The following is a 21,784-nucleotide window of genomic DNA, read 5'->3' as shown; positions in this document are numbered from 1 at the left end:
TTTGAGATATTTGATCTCCAAAATTGCGAAAAATATTAGTTTTTGGTGTTTTTTTTTAAACGGTTAAACAGAAAATTCAGTTTTGGTACACATTATAAGCTAATGGAGTGCCACTTTATGATAGTGTTTCGTGGTTGAGTTTCCTTTTATACAGAGTAGAAATGTGGAACACTTACTTTTGTTTTGTTCACAGCTTGTTTGTGTGCACTTCAACTTTTATCAACATATTTTTTTTTAATTACTTTGTTATTTATCAACTTTTTTATCTCTTATTGTTTTTCTTAAGGGCACTAGTTTAAAAAGTTTAATCGTTTCGGCTTGATCAAAACTTTCCAAGCCGTTAGATTGGGAGAGGTCAAGAAGCTCGTATAAACTCGTCTCCTAGATCTCCCGATCTAAACACACTTGATTTTTACTTCGGGGCCATTTAAAAAATTTGGCATATTCAACAGAAATGAATGCAATCGAAGAACTTTAGGAAATAATATTTAATAGTTTTAACGAAATAAGAACTTCAGTGCAAACTTTACGGTCTGTAAATTTTGATTTCATTAAAAGATGTGATTATGCCAAGAATGTCAAGGTGACCAATTTGGACAACTGCTAAGTTAACATTAGAATGGTTACTTAAATTTAATTTTGTTTGTTTATATCGTTGCACATATTGTTACCATGTTATTATTTAAGTAAAAATTTTTCAAACTTAATAATTGAAATCTGAACCAAAATACACAATTTAATTTAATTAATAAAATTGTTATATAAAAACGTTATCAGATTTCAAAAAACTAACTTAATTAAAAGAAAAGAAAAGAAAAGAAAACCAAAGAATTTTATTTTTTTGCAGGTAAACCAGTAGTCTCAGGAGAAAACAATAAGAGATAAAAAAAAGTTGGTAATTAACTTGTAGTAATTAAACAAATTATGTCGAGAAAAGTTTAAGTGCATACAAAAAAGTTCTGAGCAAAACAAAATTAGGGGTTCTACATTTCTACTCTGTATAAAAGAAAACTAAACGACTTTTTTATATGGACACTAAAAATACATATCGCTCAAAAGTACCTAAATCAAGGGTTCAAAATGCTTCGAATCGTTGTTGTATCTTCTAGAGGTTTTGGGGATTATTTGGCGACATTACCACATCGAAAATACATGGACAGACTACTAAATTATTAATATATTTACCTACATTTTGCAAGCAATACGAAAATATATCCTTTCAGGAGTAGCTGAAACTACCCTCAACATGTTTTCATGCAGAGCAACTCGATGACTTTTCAGTGACCCCTCACTGGAAAGTTTTCAGATTTGATGTCAATGTTTTTTAGAAAATTTATGCAAAAAATTACTTATTTAAATAAATCGCTAATAATCGAAATTTTTATTCTTGGATATGGAATGGGGCGCGAACTTAATGACAAGTTGTTCGTCTATTTCGAGAAACGCATTTTGCCTTGTCACCAATATATCAAAACTCCATTAGTAAAATAGAGACAAGACAACAAGAGATATTTTAGACAAGTAACCCGAGAGATGTTGCTTGCTCTAGAAGAAAATCCATTCACTCCAAACCCATTAACTGACTTACTATTTCAAAAGTACTTGAAAATGAGAATAAATGCGCTCTATTCGAGAGCTACTTGAAGATAGATGATCCGGATCGACGCCTGGATTTGTGTAATTTATTGATGACTCATGTTGATCAAAATCATGTTTTTTTCGAGCCTTCGGGGGCATATTTATACAACCCTCAAACTAGCACTAAAAACAAAATAATTATTTTCAATTAAGCAACTGTACTAGAATGGCAGTAGACGCATGGCCATGGATCTGCTTAAAAAGAAACGTTATCTTTTCAAATAAAATAACGCATTTATGTAAAACAACTTCATCGAGGGAGTTTTCCGCGATAATACCCGGTTTGTCAAATTATAATATAAGCTCCTAAGTAATTTTTTTTGTATGGAACCATAATATATGGTCAAACCCCGCTAACTAAAATTCTAGGTGACCACCAGAAAAATGTATTCACTACTTCACTTTATAGAAAACGCTATTATAAGTACCTATAATGTAACTTTTATGAGAAAGACACGGCAGTCTCTTGTATAAAATGACCAAATGTTGGTAAATATGTACGTTTACTTGGAAAAACAAAACAAAACCATAAGGGACAGTACCTAACTATATTCGAAGTTTAGACTATTGGAAAATATGATTGAAATTCCAAACAAAATAATCCATTAAAATCATTTATACGACTTGCCTCACTGTTAATGTTAGTCTAATTACCTATGAGTATCCTTGAAATACAGCTGCATAATTTCCTATTTCTGATTAAAAATATGCAAGCTAGAATATTCAAAGTGCCTTTCAACTTAATACACACCCAAAATTACATTTGTTTCACGACCGATACGAGGTATCCTTTAATTTGGATTACTTACTGAGAGCACATACAATGTATGTACTCGTTGTCCCCTTCATTGCCTTCAAATTGACATCATTTAGTAACGTGCACTTTATCTGGAGCGCACTGGATTATAAATAAGTTTTAATTTTTTCATTAAGCTAATCACGTAGGTCTACCCACGACGAAAGAAAATATTTCATTTAGCCAGCGTATATTAGATTAAGGGAAATATAAAAGGATCTTGCATTTACAAATTAATTGTAGGTATCTCTAAATTTAGAATGAAAAAAAAAACAGAATTTTTCATCAATGCCTTTCTTTTGGAGAAGTTCTATCAGGATGAAAACGGGTCACTTTTGAACAATCAATCTATTAGAAGTGTTTTTTCACCTTTTTTCAAGAAACCTATTTGGTCTGAATATCCCTTACGTCATGGGACGTCCTGTAAATATATACCTAAAGCTTGCCGTAGGTCTCAGTATTACTTACTTACTTCCTCCATGGCTACCTGGGATGCTGGATCCTTAGGTCCGCTTTGATGTCACGCCACCTCATTCGGGGCGACCCAAAGGTCTTCGCCCTATTGGTTTCCTTCCCAAGCCAATTTGATCATCCGTATGTCAGGCTACCTTTGCACAAGACCCTCTCATTGCAGCATTCTTGCCTTTCACAATATCTCGATCTTTGTATATTTCTGATGTTTCCTTTCTTCGCAATGGTACCCTCGAGAATAGGTCTTTCACAGTATCGTGTTATCCACCACGTCAATATCATCGGCGCCAGTAATAATTTTGGGCCATCCCGACTAAAAAGTTCAACGTTTATTTCCGCGGTCCTTATTACTTCATCAAGAGCGATGTTGAATAAAATTGCAGATATCGGGTCTCCTTGCTTAAGGCCGCTATTTACCTCAAAAATGTTGGAACGTATGTCCCGATTCGTATTCTGCTTCGGAAACACTTCGGTTTACACACATCCTGGTAATATTTATTACTTTAGTAATATTAAGTAAGTTTCTTAGGAATTCCTACTTCTGCAATTGCATCTCAAAGTTTAACACGCATTATGATGTCCTATGCTTGTCTGAAGCGTGGTGGACGTTGCGGTTAAACTCCCAGAATTTTTTCCGCAATTGTCTTATGGTAAAATTTTGGTCAACTGTTGATCTGCTTCTTCGGAAGCCGCACTGATAGTCTACAATACTTTCTTCTGTAATTGATTTTAGGCGCTCCAGGACTATGTTGGCTAAAATTTTGTATGCATTACTAGTCAGGGAGATTCCTCTGTAATTGCAGCACTTCTTTTTATCCCATTTTTCGTGTATATGGACGATTACACTCTTCTTCCATTCATTTAGTATTGTTTCTACTTTCCATTTGGTCTCAGTATTGGTGGATAAAAATCCTCAGTCACTATTGAAACTGAATTAAGTTGAGTGTCAAAAGGAAAAAAAATCACCGCTGTATAAATATCATAAACAAGTTCAAATTGCGGCAATTGCTCGATAAGATACTTTTGACAATATTGAAGGAAAACCACTTCGATCCTTATATCCTCCAAAGACAGCTATGTTAAGAATATCATTGATTTTTCTGAGAATTAATAAAATTTTCGTTCTGTCCAAACTGCGTTTATTTGATTCTCCCATCGTTCTGCTTTGTACGATCTCGAAACTCACTTGAGCATGATAATGTAACATTCAGTTTTATTTTCCTTTCATGTTTATTAGTTTTCATTATAATAAAAAGTAGCCTTTTGTTTTTTTTCGAAGACGGACATCCCTGAAGATGCTCCCATATAATAACACCCGGATATTTCTTTTTGGATATCTAAAACACTTCAGTAATGCATAATTAGATATTGAAAAAAATAGGTGTGTATCACATTATTCTACCTCCATATACACACGAAATAATACAATAAAGGCAAAGTTCCATAAAACAAACAATCCTTCATTTCGCATACAATGGCATGAGGGGTCACAGGATGCTTTGTTTAACCACGATTTGACGCCCGACTTTTGTATTCAATAAGTGATCGTTATAACAAGATCATTTCAGCTGTTGATGGTTTCATTTCAAGGAATGGCATTTTGTGCCATTGACCTAAATTCAGACTACATTTTTGTGAAATATTTTTTTATGAAAACAATTGAATGCACCTCCATAAAGAAAGAAACAGTTGCTATTAAAGAGGCAGATATTGTTCAGTCCATGCCACTCATTTGACTCAAATTATAATTTGTTTTCTTGTTAATGTATTTTGAAATAGATTTAAAAGATTTGAAGACTTGACTGTTTCCATTACGCTATAACGTAATTCCGAAGAAGTATGCCTCTCTGGAAAGAGTTCAGAAAAGTTTGCGTTTGAAAGTGTGTGGTAATTAAGAGAACATTTATAAAAACCGGTTATCCACATATGAAGCACTTAAAATTCCATTAGTTTCAAAGTACTACTTTTAAGGTTTACTTGCCAATAGTACAGATACCATATCGTTTTCATCGTCGGTCACCGAACATTGCCCATATTTTATCAACGGAAGTTTTAGGTTTACGGATAATATACATATTTAGATGCAAAACTGCTAATTTTGGTTTCTAGAACCAGTAAGCTAAGAGCTAGATTTTAAAATTGTAGTTAATGTTATTTGCGTGACTTGAACAACATAACTTAACGTAAGGGCTTGTCGAAATTTAAATCAGTTTTGAAAAGACCCTTGATAGTTGGAAGTACAGACAATGTCGGCAAAGCAAAAAGTTTCCCGAAAGTTCAAAAATTCCTATTGAACCCCTGAATTAAGCGAATGCAACCACATTTATTAAAGAAAATCCTTTTAATCAACTGATAAAATCCACTTGTCGATTTTTAAACGAGTTCGAAAAATGGACTTTGTTAACTTAAAGTGCAAAATGACCAAAAAACAAAAAAATTATTCAAATTAAAAAAATTCCTTTGAAAACTTGAATCGGGCAAATGCAACAAAATTCGCTCGACAGGCTAAATTACGAGAATGCAAGCAAATTTCTAGGGTGTTTTAAAGAAAACGTTGTCGAAATTTAAACGAGTTTTGAAAAAATCTACTCATAGTATGAAGTGCAAAATAGGCGCGAAAAGTAAAATTTTGTCAACGTTCAAAAATTCTTCTTGAAAGCCGGAATTAAACGGATGCATTTGCCGCATTTATTAAGGAAAATCCTTTTAATTTTAATCAACTGATAAAAACCGTTTGTCGATTTTAAACAAGTTTTCGAAAAATCGACTTTGAAAACTTGAAGTGCAAAAATGACCAAATGCAACAACATTTCCACGGTTTGCTATAGAAAACCGTGTGAATCGAGTAGAGGAATCCACTTTTCGATTTCTGGCCGGGTTTGAGGAAAATCGCCTTTGAAAGCTTACAGTGGATAAATGTCCTAGAAACAAAAAGTTTGCCAAAGTTCAAAAATCCTCTTGACAGACGGAATTACGAGAATGCAAACAAATTTCCAGGGTGTTTTAAGGAAAACTTTCTAAATCTAAGCCTGATATTCGCTTGCCGCTAAAAAAATTGATTTTGCAAAAAATGGGTTTAAAAATTTGTTGCGCAAAAATGGTCGAAAAGCAAAAATTTGTCAGTTCTAAAATTCATTTTAAGACCGGATGTAAGCGAATGCAATCAAATTTTCCAAGTCAATGAAGCAAAACGTTTTGAATTAACTGCTAAATCGGCTTGTCCAAACTTGAAAAAATTCACTTTGATAGTTTGAAGTACAGTAATTGCCCTCAACGTAAAATTTTGTCCAAGTTTAAAAATTTCCGTTGAAAGCCCGAATTATGCGAATGCAACAAAATTTCCCACGTTTCTTAAAGAGAACCTTTATTTTTAAATTATGAACATTTTTATTTAATCCTTAACTATCTGTTAATGACAAGAAACATAATTGCCGCTTTGACTTCATGAAAAAATTGTAGAACAGTACAGTGAATGATATATGAATACAATATATGAGCAATTTTCGTAATTTGAAGCGACGATTGGAATTTTTCTTTTTAAATGTTTAAGTATTTCAATATGCTACCAATCAAACATGGGACCATTTCAAAATAGTACTTAATAACAAAGTTGAAATTCGATCTTTTTCATATTTTTTCATATTTCATATTTTTCTCATACTTTTTAAGTGGGCCCCTATAGCCCTTTAAGTGGAATGACTCCAATTTTGAATCACCCTGTAGTAGTTGAAATTCGATAGTTAAAATTCGAAACTTGGAAACGATAACAATAACAAGATCTGTTCGAATAGGTATACAAAAAATGCAAATTGGTCGCTTTTATCAGAATGTTCATCTATTTATTTCTGTAAATTCCTGGAGTTATCTGTTATCATTGAGGATTTTAATATGAACCTGCATTTATTTTATGAACTAATTATTCCAAGGGAATGACTGCAAATTTTGATTCATCTCGTATTGTTCGTTTTTGTTACAATCATCTTATTTTTCGTTACTAAAATGTGCGTAAATCAACCGGTGCTCGCCGTCAATATTCTATTTATGTCTTTTTATTATTAATTTGTATTACTTGGGACATCGTGTTGGATTCAGAAATAACTCATTTTATTAATTAATATAAATACAATATTTACAAGTTCTAATCGAAGATGAAACGCTTGATTATCAATTTGGTGAAGACACGAACGTAACATTAACAAACTGCTATTTATTGTTCAAAATTTTGAGCTCAAACTAAAAAGAAGTTTTAGAAAATATCCTATTATATTTGCTCGATATTTACTCCACAGATGAAGCAGCGTATCAATGCAAAAATTCGACAGGAATCAGAATCAATTCTAAGTTTATTTTCCTAAAAACGCTAGAGCGACAACTTTACAATCTGAAATGCTTTAAATGTTTTCTCAGGTCTGAGTAATGTTTAGTTTATTTTTCATCGCACAGTTCTACTTTTGATCAATGACATTGGAAGATAGGGAAGCAGGTCATAGAGATTGGGCACCGTTATTTAATCAAAATGTTGCAAAACACAAATAATAAAAGCTACGTGCCGAAATAGGTGAACGACAATCGCCATATATCGCGGCAATTGTTGCAAAATACAAATTTTATTCACCACACAGCTGCGTGACTAACTTTTTTCTTTTATGCCGTTTCTTGGATTTAACAGCTGGGTGCAGTGTGCAGTATGCGATAACATTCAACAATGTTATTGTTAATCCGATTAGACAATAATAGTGGACGTTGTATCATGCGGTTTTACTAAACAAAGCCGGTATATAGATTAGATGGAATGTGCTTTTTTATTCAATCTTAACGCTAACCAGCGATAATAGAGAAAAATTCATATTCTCGCTCAGCTATTGTTTGATCAGGTTTATGAATATTAGCAGATAAAAATATAATACGGTCAACATTTAATATGTACGATGCTTTGTAGGCAAAGAGGAACCCACTTATTATTGACAAAATGGTGAATATTATTTACTTCTATTCTGGACGAGATTTACATGTTTTTCTTTTCAACTGTTTTTAAGGCAGTCGCGAAGGATTTTTTTAGACGGTCAAAAGTAAATAGCTCTAATTTTCAAATAGTGTTCAATTTTTACCTAAATACTCGACTCTCACCACTCTTCTTCCCGTGCAAAGGAGTTGAGAACCTCCATTTTTACACTCTCTCACATTTTTTCATTATCTTGCTACTGACCAGGCAAATGCTGTAATTAACACAATTAATGTTACAAATTTACGATCAATTTTAAGTTTCTGCTAAGCGACGGGAATCATAGTAAATTTTACTGTTTTCGCAGAAGCTGAAGAATTGAACAGGCATGTTGGGTGGCCTTAAACAAATCTACTGAATAAATTTCAGGTTGTGAAAATCACTATTATCATATTTTCTATAACAAACTGCCCTGCTCCAATCAAAACCTGCATGCTTATCATAATGTATACGAGGATACTCCTGAAGATAAAATATTTCAGGATTAATTATTTTCTGAAGAGCAACAATTTGAATTTTGCCTGCGAGATATTGAGAGATACGATATTCATACTAAATTAGCTTACGCCGGCTGAAACCAAAACTTTTACGGAGAAATATACTCAATAAAATAATAATAAAGACAGTAAAACCTCTTTAACGTCCGGAAGCTGCCGCTATAGTCCGAACAGCAATTCGTTTATCCGAATTATACGGTTCGAGACACTCTCACCTCCAAAATGTTCCTCCGCTTCACAAAAAAATGTGTTCTCCGAAGTTAGGAGAAATTTTAAGGAAAAAATACCAAATTTTTTATAATTAAACTGACGATAAGAGAAATTTTAAAGCGAGTGACGTCTTGATAAATTTGAAAACCGATATGGGATTCCATAACTATCCATCGCAGGCGAAAAATTATTCAGTGACGAGGAGCCGTAGAGTGAAAGAATTGCTTCGAAACAACGTCCGGAAAATGCAGTTCTTCAGGAATCTGTCAAAAGACGCTTGCTGATCAATCTGAGGCAAAAGCCTGAAGTAGAAAAATGAGCAAGAAGAGAATTACATTTATGCCTTGTTCAAACGCATCTGGGACTCATCTAATGATATTGTTAGTGTTAAGCCGGGTTCTCATGAGCATAGATAAAGACGAGTACCTACGGTTGCACGCGCACGTTTCGCACTCTGCATGCCGAATAGCATTCCGGACTCATGAGAATCAAGCTTTACGCAAATCTGGAGAGCCTCGTTCTTTCGGAAGTTAATAGTTGTCGATGCCTTGCCAAGGAATAAGCAAATAAGCAGATATTTTTACAAAATGGTTCTACACAGATTTTGTTCCAGCAGTGCAAAGGCTCTTGTATTTTTTTTAGTTTTTCAGTTCGTATTTCATTAGTGCAACCCATGAATCAAAATGTGATTCAAGCGATTAAGGTGCTTTTCAGAAAATGTCTCTTAAAACGGATTGCCGCTTCTGAAAGTGGGGAAATATCTACAGAATCAAAATAAATAACCTGAAAGATGTTATGACTGAACTGGCTAAAGCTTGGGAAAATGTGCGCCCTGAACTTATATAGAAGTCATGGAACCCATTGAGCAACAGGTTGATGGATGGGATGAGGAAGACATTCTTCTATTGTCTGGGTGGCAGCATACAGAAACATTAGAAGACATCGAAAAAAAATAACGGATGTCACTGAATTGTTAAACCAAATTGACATGGATTTTACACATTATAAAGTTATCAATTGGGCAGCCCATGTTCAATATGAATTACGACGAAACGTTTTGTCACTGAGATGCAGTCCAATGTTTCGAGATATGCACAAAATGGGTTTGGAAAATTCTGATTCGGAACACCACTAAAACACTATTTTTTCCACATCGACTTAAATTTACACATATGTATTATTATTATTAATAATTTAATTTTGCATTAAAATTTGCAGTAAATATCAATTATTGCAACTGGAATTATTTTTACTCTCTCAGTAGACCGTTGCTGAATAATAACAAATCACGTAAATCTGCACTAGAACATGTCCAGCAACAAGAAGTGCCGATATAATTGTCTAACTAATAAGCCATTTGCAATACGACTTAATAAATAAAAATCTTCCAAATTTGAACTAGAACCAATATTTTATAAAAAATTATGAATAGTGGCTTTGCGGCTAGTTTGCATTACCCCCAGTCTAATCAGTTATTTCCTGCATTAAACTATTTCAATTCTGTCAAGTCATCCTCTAACCGAAACAGTATGTTCTAGTTCCTCTGAATACCAAGAATTGATGCAATAAATGTCCGCCGCCTGTTAGGTAAAAGATTAGGCTTTCCCAAACACAATAGCCGCTGGTCTTTTACATTGACGTCAAAGCCCAGAAAGTGGCCTTCTAGCTGTTCCGTCATTACTTTTACTGCGAATTGCTCGTCGATCGTCAGTAGGTGAATCGTTGAATAGGCGATGCCTTACCGTATTATATGCTAACTTTTTTTACCTTTCGTTTTAAGACTGGTAGTTTTATAATACAGTGGAGATCTCAGGGGTAATGGAAATTGTTAAGGCACAACAAAACTATTTTTGTGGTCCAAATCTGATTTAATTACATTGTTAATTTCTCTTACATCATTGTATTTTCTTACTTTTGCAAAAACTATGTTGGAACTGGAAAGGGCTGAGCAGAAAATGATTGAAATTGGAGTAATATGTATATTTCTTAATATGTGATTTAAGACCTTTTCCCATAATATAAGTAAGCTCATATTCGAGATGTGTGATCCTTTTAGCTCTCATCAGCAGGATTTAGCATGTAATTTACATCTGCGCGGAACTGGATGTTGTCGCCATCTATCGCGCTTGTCCGAGGGCCTAAGCAGCTTAGTAGCAACAAACTTAGATTTTTTTTCTATGAACTAACCTGTATCAACTTGTATTGTGCTGCTGACATCAGAAAAAACATGGTCATTTGGTACTTTTCATGAAGCGCAACCTGGTAACGAATTAACAGGGTATTCCGTCCAATGTGCAAGCTCACAGCTCGCTAAAAAAAATTGTGTTTCAGAAACGTATGTTTAAATCCCGACACGTTTCAGTTATCTGCACTACATATATGTTTCAGAAATGTTAATGTAACTGAAAATGTCCGCCCTCAGAAACGTTTCGCTGAAACATTGCTAAAACGTTTCAAGGAAATGTTACTGAAACGTTGCGCTAATCGTTATTTCAACGTTGCAAATACATATTTTGTCACATTATACATGGTGTTTCTTTGAAGAGCGCAAATATTTTAATTGATGGTGCATTTTCGCCCTAGAAGCAGAACTATAGGGTTGTCCTGCTTCGAGGAAAAAAATGTACCACCAGTTAAAATATTTTTACTCATCACAGAATCACTATAGTTTTCATAAAAATATTTACAAAACATTTTAAGGTAACTTGTTTCAAAATGTTTTAGATTTACAATTCTAACAGGTTCGAAAAGTTTTAAATAATAAATGTTTTAAATTTTAAATAAAAAATAAAACTCAAATGACATATGTATATACAATATATTTTTTCTTAAATAAATAAACAAGAAGAAACACAAACACACAGAAATAAAAATAATTCTTAAAACTCAGTAATCGTTAAGCAAAGGACTCCATTCTTCTTTGAGTTGAGTAGATTGTCAGTTTATAATCAATCATAGTTTTCAACAGCTTGAGCCTAAAAGTGAATATCGAATAATTCGATGGCTTCCATAGTTGAAAACATCTCTTTCGAATAATTCGATAGTTTCCAGCACTGATAAAACATCGCTATCGAATAATTCGTTTTTATTCGATAGTTCCCATCACTAGTAAGGACAGGTACTRAATTTTATTAACCAATTTATTGTATTATTACAATATTTATCCAAGCGTATSACGGTATGGAAAAYTTTTGAAATGTAKTTTATGAAGCACTCTATTTTTTTTCCGATTYCAGTTTTTTATCCTCAGAGTTTTGTTCTGGAAATCTTATGATGTGTATATGAAGATGACGGGAATTTCCTTAGATTATAAGTAATTTGCATTTTATTACATTGTGGTTTCTTGGTTACAAATGAATTGCTTTGAAAAATGAATTTTGATTTAAAGTATTGGCTGCGTAAAAAACAAAAAAGTGCGAGTTCAATATGCCGCATCCAAACTGCAAACTTGATTTTGTATTCTGTATATTTACTGTAGTTACATACTATATTAAGTTTTATATACTCAAAATTCCGTTCTTAAGCGATTCATTGCTTGACTTATACTTACCGTGTTAGTTAATGTCTTTATAGTTTCTTAATTTAATCTACCTAAATATCACCAATGGATGTGACCGAACAGTTCGATAAATTAAAATATGTCCATGGCTGTGGAATATCCCCTTAATATGTATTTTACATACTAAAAATTGATGTAGGTATATAATCTGATATTTGGAACTTTAGTAAGTTAAATATTGCTATTTTAAATTTTTATTCCCACTTGCCCAGCAAAACCAATTATGTAAAATTTCCATCTTATCGGATCTAGGTCGCTGGTGTTATTCGCGGTAACACAATTCCAAATTTGGCAATCGGTTTTTCAACGAGTTCAATGATTTCTCTGAAACAATAAAGACGTTTTATTATTTAAGCATGCACCCAAAATACATGGGACACTCATTGTTTAAGAATGTACCAAAGATAAATTTGTAGAAAAACTACTTAAATGTGAATATTTGCAAACCTGAAATTTATGTTTGCTGTTAAATGCAGATTACTTGGATCTATTTACAATTCGTGTTTGTCACCTGACACTTTATCTTTACGAGGTGAATGAATACATATAAATTGGAATTTCGCGAAATTTATCTCGCCGCTTATCTCCAAGAGCTTACATTTATTGAGTTATTAAGAACTTATCTTCATTAATATTTACTCCCTTTTAATGTTGGGATGCTTAGGTATTGGGTCACTTTTGGATTATTTACTTAGGTAGAACCTACCTCCCAGTGATAATATTAAAATATATCTAAAGTTGCTAATCCAACATAGCATCAGACCAGATATTTTTAGAATATATAAGATCAAATATTATTTTACATCTTTTCGAAGGTTTTTCGTATTTATAGTATTGCATGAGCGAAATAATAGATAGCATTCATAGAGATAATAAAAATTGATGCATCTTTAACATATAAGGTTATTCAAAATCGGTATACATAGTTCCTTTTGAGGGAGGAGTCTAAATTTATTGGCCCAATTGTCTACGTGAGAATCGCATGTAGAATGAAAGAAATAATTTCGGAAACAGATCTTAAAAAAATTATTTTTTTCAACTGATTGGAGTGAAATGTCTAGTCGGATATTTGAAAAAATATTCCATTTTCTATTTAACTTTATATTGTTACCTTTGATGATCTAATATGGCAACAGGAATTTGTGTAGCGCAAATTTCCGTACTCCTTACATACTTGCAGACAACAACACCAGAAAAGTGAAGCCAATTTTTAAACTTCCTATATGTTATTGTTCAGATATCATTTCATCAGATATATATTCATGTTAATTCGACATCCGTTTACACTTATTCCATGTATAGATATTGAAGAAAATCTATGTTTACATTCAAGTAATCGATACTTTTATGTTTAGATGCCAATTATCTCTCAGCCGATAAACGAAGAGGGTCATTAGACCTTCTCTAGGTAAACATCGAAAAAACCCTCATTCGAGCTAGACAATAAAGCTTTGCATAAAAGTCGTTTACAATATAGGTACATGTTTTGAGGTAATTCTACATTACAGGTGTGCTGAATGGTTATTTTTCTGGAACAGGTTGCCACGTTCCAGTTTTACTTTCGTATTAGATTCCAAAACGGTTCCAAAAGTAACATGTTCCTTTTTAACTTTTGATTAAAAACTCGCAATGATGATGATGGTGGAAATAGTGACGATAAATAATAATGTAGTTCATTGRAAAAAATAATTCTGAATTGGTAAACTAAAAATAATATAGATATTCTAAAAACAAGAACAAGACATGGGTCATAAGTAACTACTTAAAGAAGAAAAAAAACGAAATCAAMACAAMCAAACAAACTTTGGATTTTTCACGTATAGTGAATAGTTGGTACGCTTGATCGATTTGTCTAAATGTRAGGTTAACATTGCACACTGTAAAGCGAGTACTAAAATTATAGCTGCAAGAAAATAGCCGCAAGGAAGTTGCGGGCGATAAAATTGYCGACTGTAAAACGCCCTTAAGCRATATGCGTATATAGGCAAAAGTTTGCCCCTATTCACTATTACTCTTACTTCATAGATACTAAAATTTTAAAAARTATTTGTAAACCAATTTTAGTTAGATCAAATTCAATCAAAATAAAATATTTACAKAAACAAGTTWTAWTSCACGTCACATCCTTAWCACCTATTKCATGGCAATCCAAAATCATAAAATCATKTRTTTTTTATCATATTAGTCAAAATATTGCAAATTTAAMATGTTTGACAAAAASGTCTCTTGTAGGGCGAACACACATGCCACAATTTAACAAGTTGCCGCTTAGTAAAAGTACCTTTTAGTACCTTAGAAAAAGCACCATCGCCGCGCCCGCACGCGCTTTTTGAACATCTTCGATAAGCCCGGAAAGTTGCAACCGGTTGAAACATGAATCGACTTGTCGAAACGTTTCGGTAATCGCCTAAAAGCAAACATTCTCTGTCCTTGTTGGAATGGTACCCACTGTTTCAGCCAATATTGCCAAATTGTTCATCTTATGGTAATAACTGCTGCTTTCTTAGAAAATGTTTACGTTTTCTAACTATAGCTGAATCCTTACTGTCGTCAATGGTATTCACACATTTTTTGCTTTTTACATTTTAAAGTTATGCCTGTGGGAAGGTGCAAACTAATGTTTAAAATAGCAACAAGTAGTACGTTTTAACCGAATTAAAAATTATTTAATTAGCAATAAGCTGCTGAAATTGTTATACAGTGTTGTGTGACCGAAAATACAAATTTGGGTAGAACCATGTTGAAAACGTTAACGGCCGTTTATTCTGATTGTTCAGTCGAAAATCGACTAGGTACTTTAAAACATCATGAACTTTACTGGCTTTATTTTTCAAGTTTTGTATCAACAACTCCCGATTTTGGGCTCATTTGAGAGAGAATGGCAAATCTTTTATCTGATAAAACATTTAGCCGCGCAATTATTTGTGTTATTATTTAAGTAAATATTCACTTTTTGCACAAATTTTCTATAGCTTTCTGCTTCAAATATTTTTCAGAAATGAAACCCCAAGACGGTACCTTCCGACTAAAACATAAGTCTGACAACGTCGGTTCTTTGTGGTACTACTCAGTACCATGACGTCAGTCATCATTGGTCACATGACTGCTGTAGCACATTTTATCTGCCACTACCGAGCGGAAAAATAATTCGAACAAATTTCGATAAGTCAGTATTTATCTGTGCGTTATACCTAATCCAGTAGTCCGCGCTCTTGTTCCTTTGTTTCTGCGCACAATTGTGTTGTTCGTCAGTTTTTTCGTCAATTCGTCACTTTTGTTTATGTTGTGCGAGTGTGTCAGCAAGCAGTTTGTGTTTTATTTTGCCGTGTTTGTAAACTATTTTCTTTCCCTAAGGTTAGTATCATTATTTCGCTTATCACTTTTGTTGATGGGATTCAAAAATTGCCAAATGCCTTAATTGTTAAACTTTAATATTTTAACAATTTTACTTTGTTATCTCCGGACAAACACTTAGATCTTGATATATCCGGGAAATACCTACGTTCGAAAAATTTCGTTTCGCTCAATATTTGTTTACCGTTTACGTTAATTACAGAGACAACTTTTTCCAATATACTTACAAGCAATAGGTAACCCTTTTGCAATTGGTTTTTATTGTACCTAAAGGTGTAAATAATTTGTAGCGGTTCAGCATGAAGACATTAAAAATACATAGTTTAAAAAATTGGAAGCATTACATCTGATAAATACACATTTTGATTCTTAAAAAAAAATGGAATGCTTTGATTAGACTGTTACAATTTTTTCGAAGTTTATAAAATTGTTATTGCAACAGTGGTGGTGCTGTAATTGGAAAAATTCCGTTTTGTGTCTGCAATTTTCCCAATTTAAGCCAAATGAAATATTCAGAATTTCTGAATATTTCAGAACGAACGAATGAATTTTCATTCGTTTAATAAATATGTTTTTGATTTTATTCAGTTTGCATTATTGAATGAAAATATACCTAAGTAGGTATGCTGAAATATTGCACAATTTATTGGAATGTGTTCTCATTTACCCAGGGTCGGATTAACGTGTGGCAGGGCCTAGGGGTGACGATCCTTGCAGAGGCCCTTTTATAAAAAAAGGTCCGATATCACCATCTTGTGACATTTTGGAAGGCCACAATCCTTTGACGGAGGCCCGGGGGTACGATCCTTGCAGAGGCTCTTTTCTAAAAAAAAAGAAAAGCCGTAATATAGATCTTACGAAGGCCGCCAACATCGTGAGGGCCGGGGCTATAGCTCCCGTAGCCCCCCTAGATCCAGCTCTGTATTTACCACTCCTCAATAAAAACGTTTACTTAAGTATAAAGAATATTGCAATTGCATTTCTCTTTTGCATTAATAAGTTGGAAGATTTGTCCTTACATTTTTTTTTTTGAATATTGATTTTATTTTAATAGGTATTCAGGGTGACCCAAAATTGTAGATTTTGGAAATACGACAAAACGCTTTATTTACATTTACGAGATACAAAGTTGCTAAATTCAATTTTTATCAATTTTTAGTCTTTTAATTAAGTACACATATTACGGTCTTTATGGGCATTTTTCTTCTAATATTTTATGTGGAGCTCCACTGACGTGATGTTCTTAAAAGTTTTTATTCTGTTCTCAATTTGGGAAAAAACTGCTTTTTAGATTCTTTTGATTTAATTGGATATTATTGCACAAGTGTTACAAGGAAACTTATAAAATGACAATCACCAATCTACTAGCAGCCAGAAGTTGCAGCGCTAAAATTCAATACAGTGCAAATCAAAATTGATTCAAGTAAAACCTAGCCAATAATAGCATTATAAACAACAACCCATATACTAATATGGGAAAATATTTTTATCTATTACATATAGTCAGTCCAGTCAGATTAGGCTTTAAAAGGCCTGTTTCAGGCACTAAATAGATGAAGGTTATTGGAAGTTGTTCGGAAGAATGTCAGAATAGTGGGATAATAGTGTGAGTGTGGTTTCCGTCTGTGGAACATTGTTTGAATAATTTAAGTGAAAAAAACCTATTTTTGCGCATAAGTTTTGAACCGTTGATGCTATAGAAAGTTAATACTTTTTTTCAAGTATTAAAATTACCTACAATATACATATAACTAATTTAAAATCTGTTCATTTGTTTACTCAAAAAAACGAAGAAAACCGCCGATTTTAGCGTTTTGTTTTTTAATTTTCTATAATAAATTTAGTTTTGCTTCAAAAAAATCGTACTATAACTTTTTTGGAAAGTCTATGTACACTTTATAAGTGGTATAAATTTTACCAAATGGGAATGAACAAAAGTTATGAATATCTTAATTAACTTAACTAATTAAAGAAAATTAAAAAAAGGTGAAATCGACGTTTTTTTTGGTTTTTAAGTAAATAAATGAACGCATTTTAATTTAGTTTAAAAAGCATCCATGGTTCTAAGGTTATGCGCAAAAAAACGCATCATCAATCAATTTCGCACTTTCTTCAATTATGTAACAATGTTCCACAGCCGGAATTCGCGTTGAAACTCTTGTCCCACAATATTCTGACATCCTTCCAAGCAACTTCCAATAATCTTCTCATCTATTTAGTACCCGGAAAAAATCTAATAGACTCTCTTAGAATATAGGCAATTTAGTTTCGAGTCACCTTATATACTTAACAAATGTTTCACTTGTAAAGAGTGCTAGTTAGACGGACTTGCAACCCTGATTTTGTCAGAAATATCGGTAAATATTCGAAATATTTGCCTGAGAAATACTAATTCTTTTCACTAGAGTAGTAAATTTTATGAACCGTAACTGAACTAATCTGAAGAAAAACTATTTAAAGCAGGGAGACATACAATATGGGTGGATAAACTTTTAAGTACGACATTGAATAAATATAACTTTGTCACAAGAATTGACTTTTGCAATTTTACTTCAAATAAAAGACGTTATCTTATCAGACGCGACTTGGAAATGCCCATTAAATCCAAAGGAAATACACACCTTAGAATTTAATTTATCGCGGATTAGCCTGTTTTGAAGCCACATTGTAGTCAATATAACAGATAACTATTGCCAGATCTTTTCTGATTTATTCAATGTTACTTCTATTTTAGTAGTAAAAACAAGAAAGTAATCTTTCCAATCGTTTGTTGCATGTTTTCTTGTGAAACCTAAATGAACGATTTCTGTCGAAAAACATCACAAATTACTTTGGTTTGAATTAAGAAATCAGCGATTTTGACACCAATAGTAGCAATGATACTTGGGAAGTCGCAGAAAAGAAAACATCGAATGATGCAAATAAACGATAAAAAGATAAAATATCTGTATTTCAGTATTTGGTGATTATTAATAGCGTATTGCAACCGATGATTGAACTTTGATTTTTTATGTGTGCATAACCAGCAAACCTGCAACGCTTTTTGACGTTCAAAATTAAAGATTGTTAATTATTTCCATACTAAAATCAACCACCGGGTAATTTCTTAATTAATAGTAAGCCAACTTTACGGTATATTAATTGGTCAAAATAAAGGAAATCAAGACAGGTATTGCTTATACTTACTTCATATATATTTTTTTATTTTGAATCTATTGGAGGTGCTAAGCATGGCATAATGACATAATCTAACGAAAACCATAAAAATGTTAGCTTTTGTTGCTGACATAAATTTGCAATAAAAACCACTATGCAAAAAGATTTAGAAGACAATATTTAAAGTCCTGGAGGACTTAATTGTCTTATTTTTTTAGTATATTTATTCAAGTATTCTATTTATAAATGTTGATTGTCAAAATTGATAATCCAAATCTGAAAGGCCAGATTTATGTTAAATCAGTTCAACATGTATTGTTAATAACACTAAAAAGTCGAAACCAGATTGTACTTTTTTACATTAAGTATTACTTTTAAAACATTTTTAGTCCATTTAGGAAATGGATGCAATAAAATATGTTAAATGTTAGAATATATTCATATATTGTACAAGTATAAATGAAAATAATTAGTTTTGATCAGTTTTGGTATTTGAAAAGTTCCCAATTTTCATGCACATTTTCTTTGTTTTTCAGGTAAATACTTTTCTACAACTAAGAGAAGAAAACCACTACTCATATGATACAGGCGCAAATGTAAGCATATACTTTAAGACACACCTAACAAATTATAGTGTTATTTAATAATCTGATATATAAATATTCTGTAATATATACATATATATAACTTCTCTGTCTGGAACTTCACACAAGTGCCTGTGTAATCACCTTATTATGCACTCTTCTCGAGCAGTTTCTCGTATTCGGTTAATTAACTCCTGCTCAATTTATACCGGTGTTCAGTAATCCATTGGTTTAATGTGAATCTTACATACGTGGTAGGAATGTAGCCGGTATTTGTTTGGTGCTTGGGAGTGTCAATGTGCAATGTTCTGAGTGCCCCTGGAAGGCTCTGCAGCAATTATATCCAATATTTGTTCCTCTGTGTCTGGAACTCGAACATCTATTGTCGTCCACTATCTTCCTGGAACCACTCTCCTCGCCCTATGTTGGCGTGAGTTCTTTTAGCTTCTGCTATGTTACTGTAGTATTTCCCCCGAACTAAACGCATATCCGCAAATTCGGGAAAAGAGCTTCAAAGTAAGTCACAGTTTGGCAAATTATTGTTATTATGGACAAGGGCTCTCCACCTGTAACTATCTGTTAATGCCAAAAAACATCATTGCCGCTTTGACTTTTCATCAAAAAACTGTAGAAGAGAACTTTTTGAATATCAGAAATTTTCGTAATTTTTCTTTTTGAATGCTTATAAGTATTCCATGCTTCCTAATGCTTAATAACATGCTGAAATTCGATCTTCAACTGTTAATATCTTCTAGAAATTTTTGAAAAAAAAATGTTCAATATTTTTCTCGTGCTCCCTAAGGGAGCCTCTATCACCCCTTAAAAGGAATGACGCCAATTTTGAATCACCCTGTATATTAAAGTACTGTTTGCTTGTTTTTGTCTTGAGTAAACTAATGTCTAAATGTTAAATCGCACTAAATATTATATAAGTTTTGACAATATTTTACTGACATGAATTGGCTTTAGTCAACTCCTATGTTTTTAAATTATTTAAATCCTAAGCTTATTTCCAAGAACATCGCCCTTATAATTGTCGCTCGCCAGTATTTCCTTGGTATTTTTATCGTCACAGATAAATGGCACTTTATGGCATAGCCTTGTTTATTGAGCCTAAAATTGCTTATGGCGTTTCGATGATAGACGAGAAATGTTAAGAGATTAAATACCACGCTTCTATAAGATACGCTGCTATTACCTACCGCTTGTTACCGAAGAACGACATTCCTGCCAGTTAAGTCTCTTTGTAATAAACTCATTTTGGCTGGCATGCGAATTGATATTTTATTTTTGATCTGTCGGCTCCATTGCGTTGTAATAGTTTGTTCATTAGCTCTGCTAATTGGGAAACACTACTTTCCATTCATTTTATTACAGAAGTTGTTTCTGCTTCTGGCACAGAGTCAATCAATTGAATACTCAAAGTTTTACCACTTTTTATCAGTTTATAGTTAAAGGAAGTTTTTTCATAAAATTCTCCGTCATATACAATAATCATAAAAAAAACTGCTAAATAAATAGTATTATTAGTGCAAATTTACTAAACAAGCATTTACCAATAGTTTCCAAATTTACTATACAATTTTACTCAAAATTACCTACAGTATCGTATCCACATTTTAAAGCATTTTAAATTCGCGCGCATAAAAAGAAAATTAGTTTATTTAGCATGATAAAATGTAAAATACACTTTATGGCACTTTTGCACCAACTGAATTGGAAAACTTTTGCTCGATTGAGGACATTCAGGTCTTTGCTCAAGATCAAACATTGATAATGGCGCAAGCGAAAATTTATTAAGATGGATGCCAACAATACATAAAATAAAATATGCAAAAATATAAAGAAAATTTAAGCAAATAGTTCAAATTTCCATAAAACTACATTGAACGATTTAAACAGTAATGCACATTGTATTTGGTTTAGTGTTATTTAACTTTTATAAAACCTTAAATTTTCCAAAATCCATAAATTTGTTGCTATTTTTTAATTTAGAAAGCCATTTCATATGTGCATTTTGATCCTTCATTGGACGATTTTATGCTAAACGTTTCTTCTATGTAACGCATTAAATATATCTGTGTCCTGGAAATATTTGTACCTTGAGTTAATGCAAATAAAATAATGGCATCCAGCGCAACATAGAACTCATTTACACTAGTGTAAATAAATAAACTGCTTACAGTTTAAACAAAAACAGATAATCCTTGAAACGATTTAGCGCTAGTATGGGAATTTTAAATGGTTTTGCAACATGTTCGCACGATATCTAAGTGAATTAGATGTTTTCGTTATAGCGATGTTTTTCAGTACCAACTGTGGAAATCTAAGGTCATCGATGTTCTTTGTGTTCGAACGAAAGGAAAAATGCCAAGTGTTTGATTGTGCTATTTCATTGTTGCATTTTCTTCCGTGTTATCATCTATATGGACTGAACAACGGAATTCTGGAATATATCAGTTGCATGGTTTATCTCGTAGAGGAATTACGACCGTTCACTCTTTCTAGTGATAAGTG

At 32.7% G+C, this 21,784-nt stretch overlaps 1 protein-coding gene and 1 long non-coding RNA gene across 2 annotated transcripts in view; one reads left to right on the top strand and one right to left on the bottom strand.

Moving 5' to 3' along the window:
• Positions 1–21,784, top strand: part of LOC109546556 (transcription factor kayak) — a gene marked incomplete at its 5' end in the record, with an annotated part of 82,032 nt that overhangs the window by 28,953 nt on the left and 31,295 nt on the right. The window contains 1 exon segment of the mRNA XM_048667801.1: positions 19,220–19,279. Within this exon segment, the coding sequence (XP_048523758.1) occupies positions 19,220–19,279 (60 nt within the window).
• LOC125504968 lies at positions 12,063–14,848 on the bottom strand. The gene is made up of 2 exons (XR_007281847.1): positions 14,465–14,848; positions 12,063–12,497 (listed from the first exon to the last, which is right to left on the bottom strand). It is a non-coding gene; the product is annotated as an uncharacterized LOC125504968 (long non-coding RNA).

The sequence above is a fragment of the Dendroctonus ponderosae genome, unplaced genomic scaffold, assembly GCF_020466585.1.
Source record: "Dendroctonus ponderosae isolate FM_Combo_2020 unplaced genomic scaffold, Dpon_F_20191213v2 Dpon_F_20191213_6, whole genome shotgun sequence".
In the NCBI taxonomy this organism is placed as follows: domain Eukaryota; kingdom Metazoa; phylum Arthropoda; class Insecta; order Coleoptera; family Curculionidae; genus Dendroctonus; species Dendroctonus ponderosae.
This window is presented reverse-complemented; position numbering and strand designations above follow the sequence as displayed.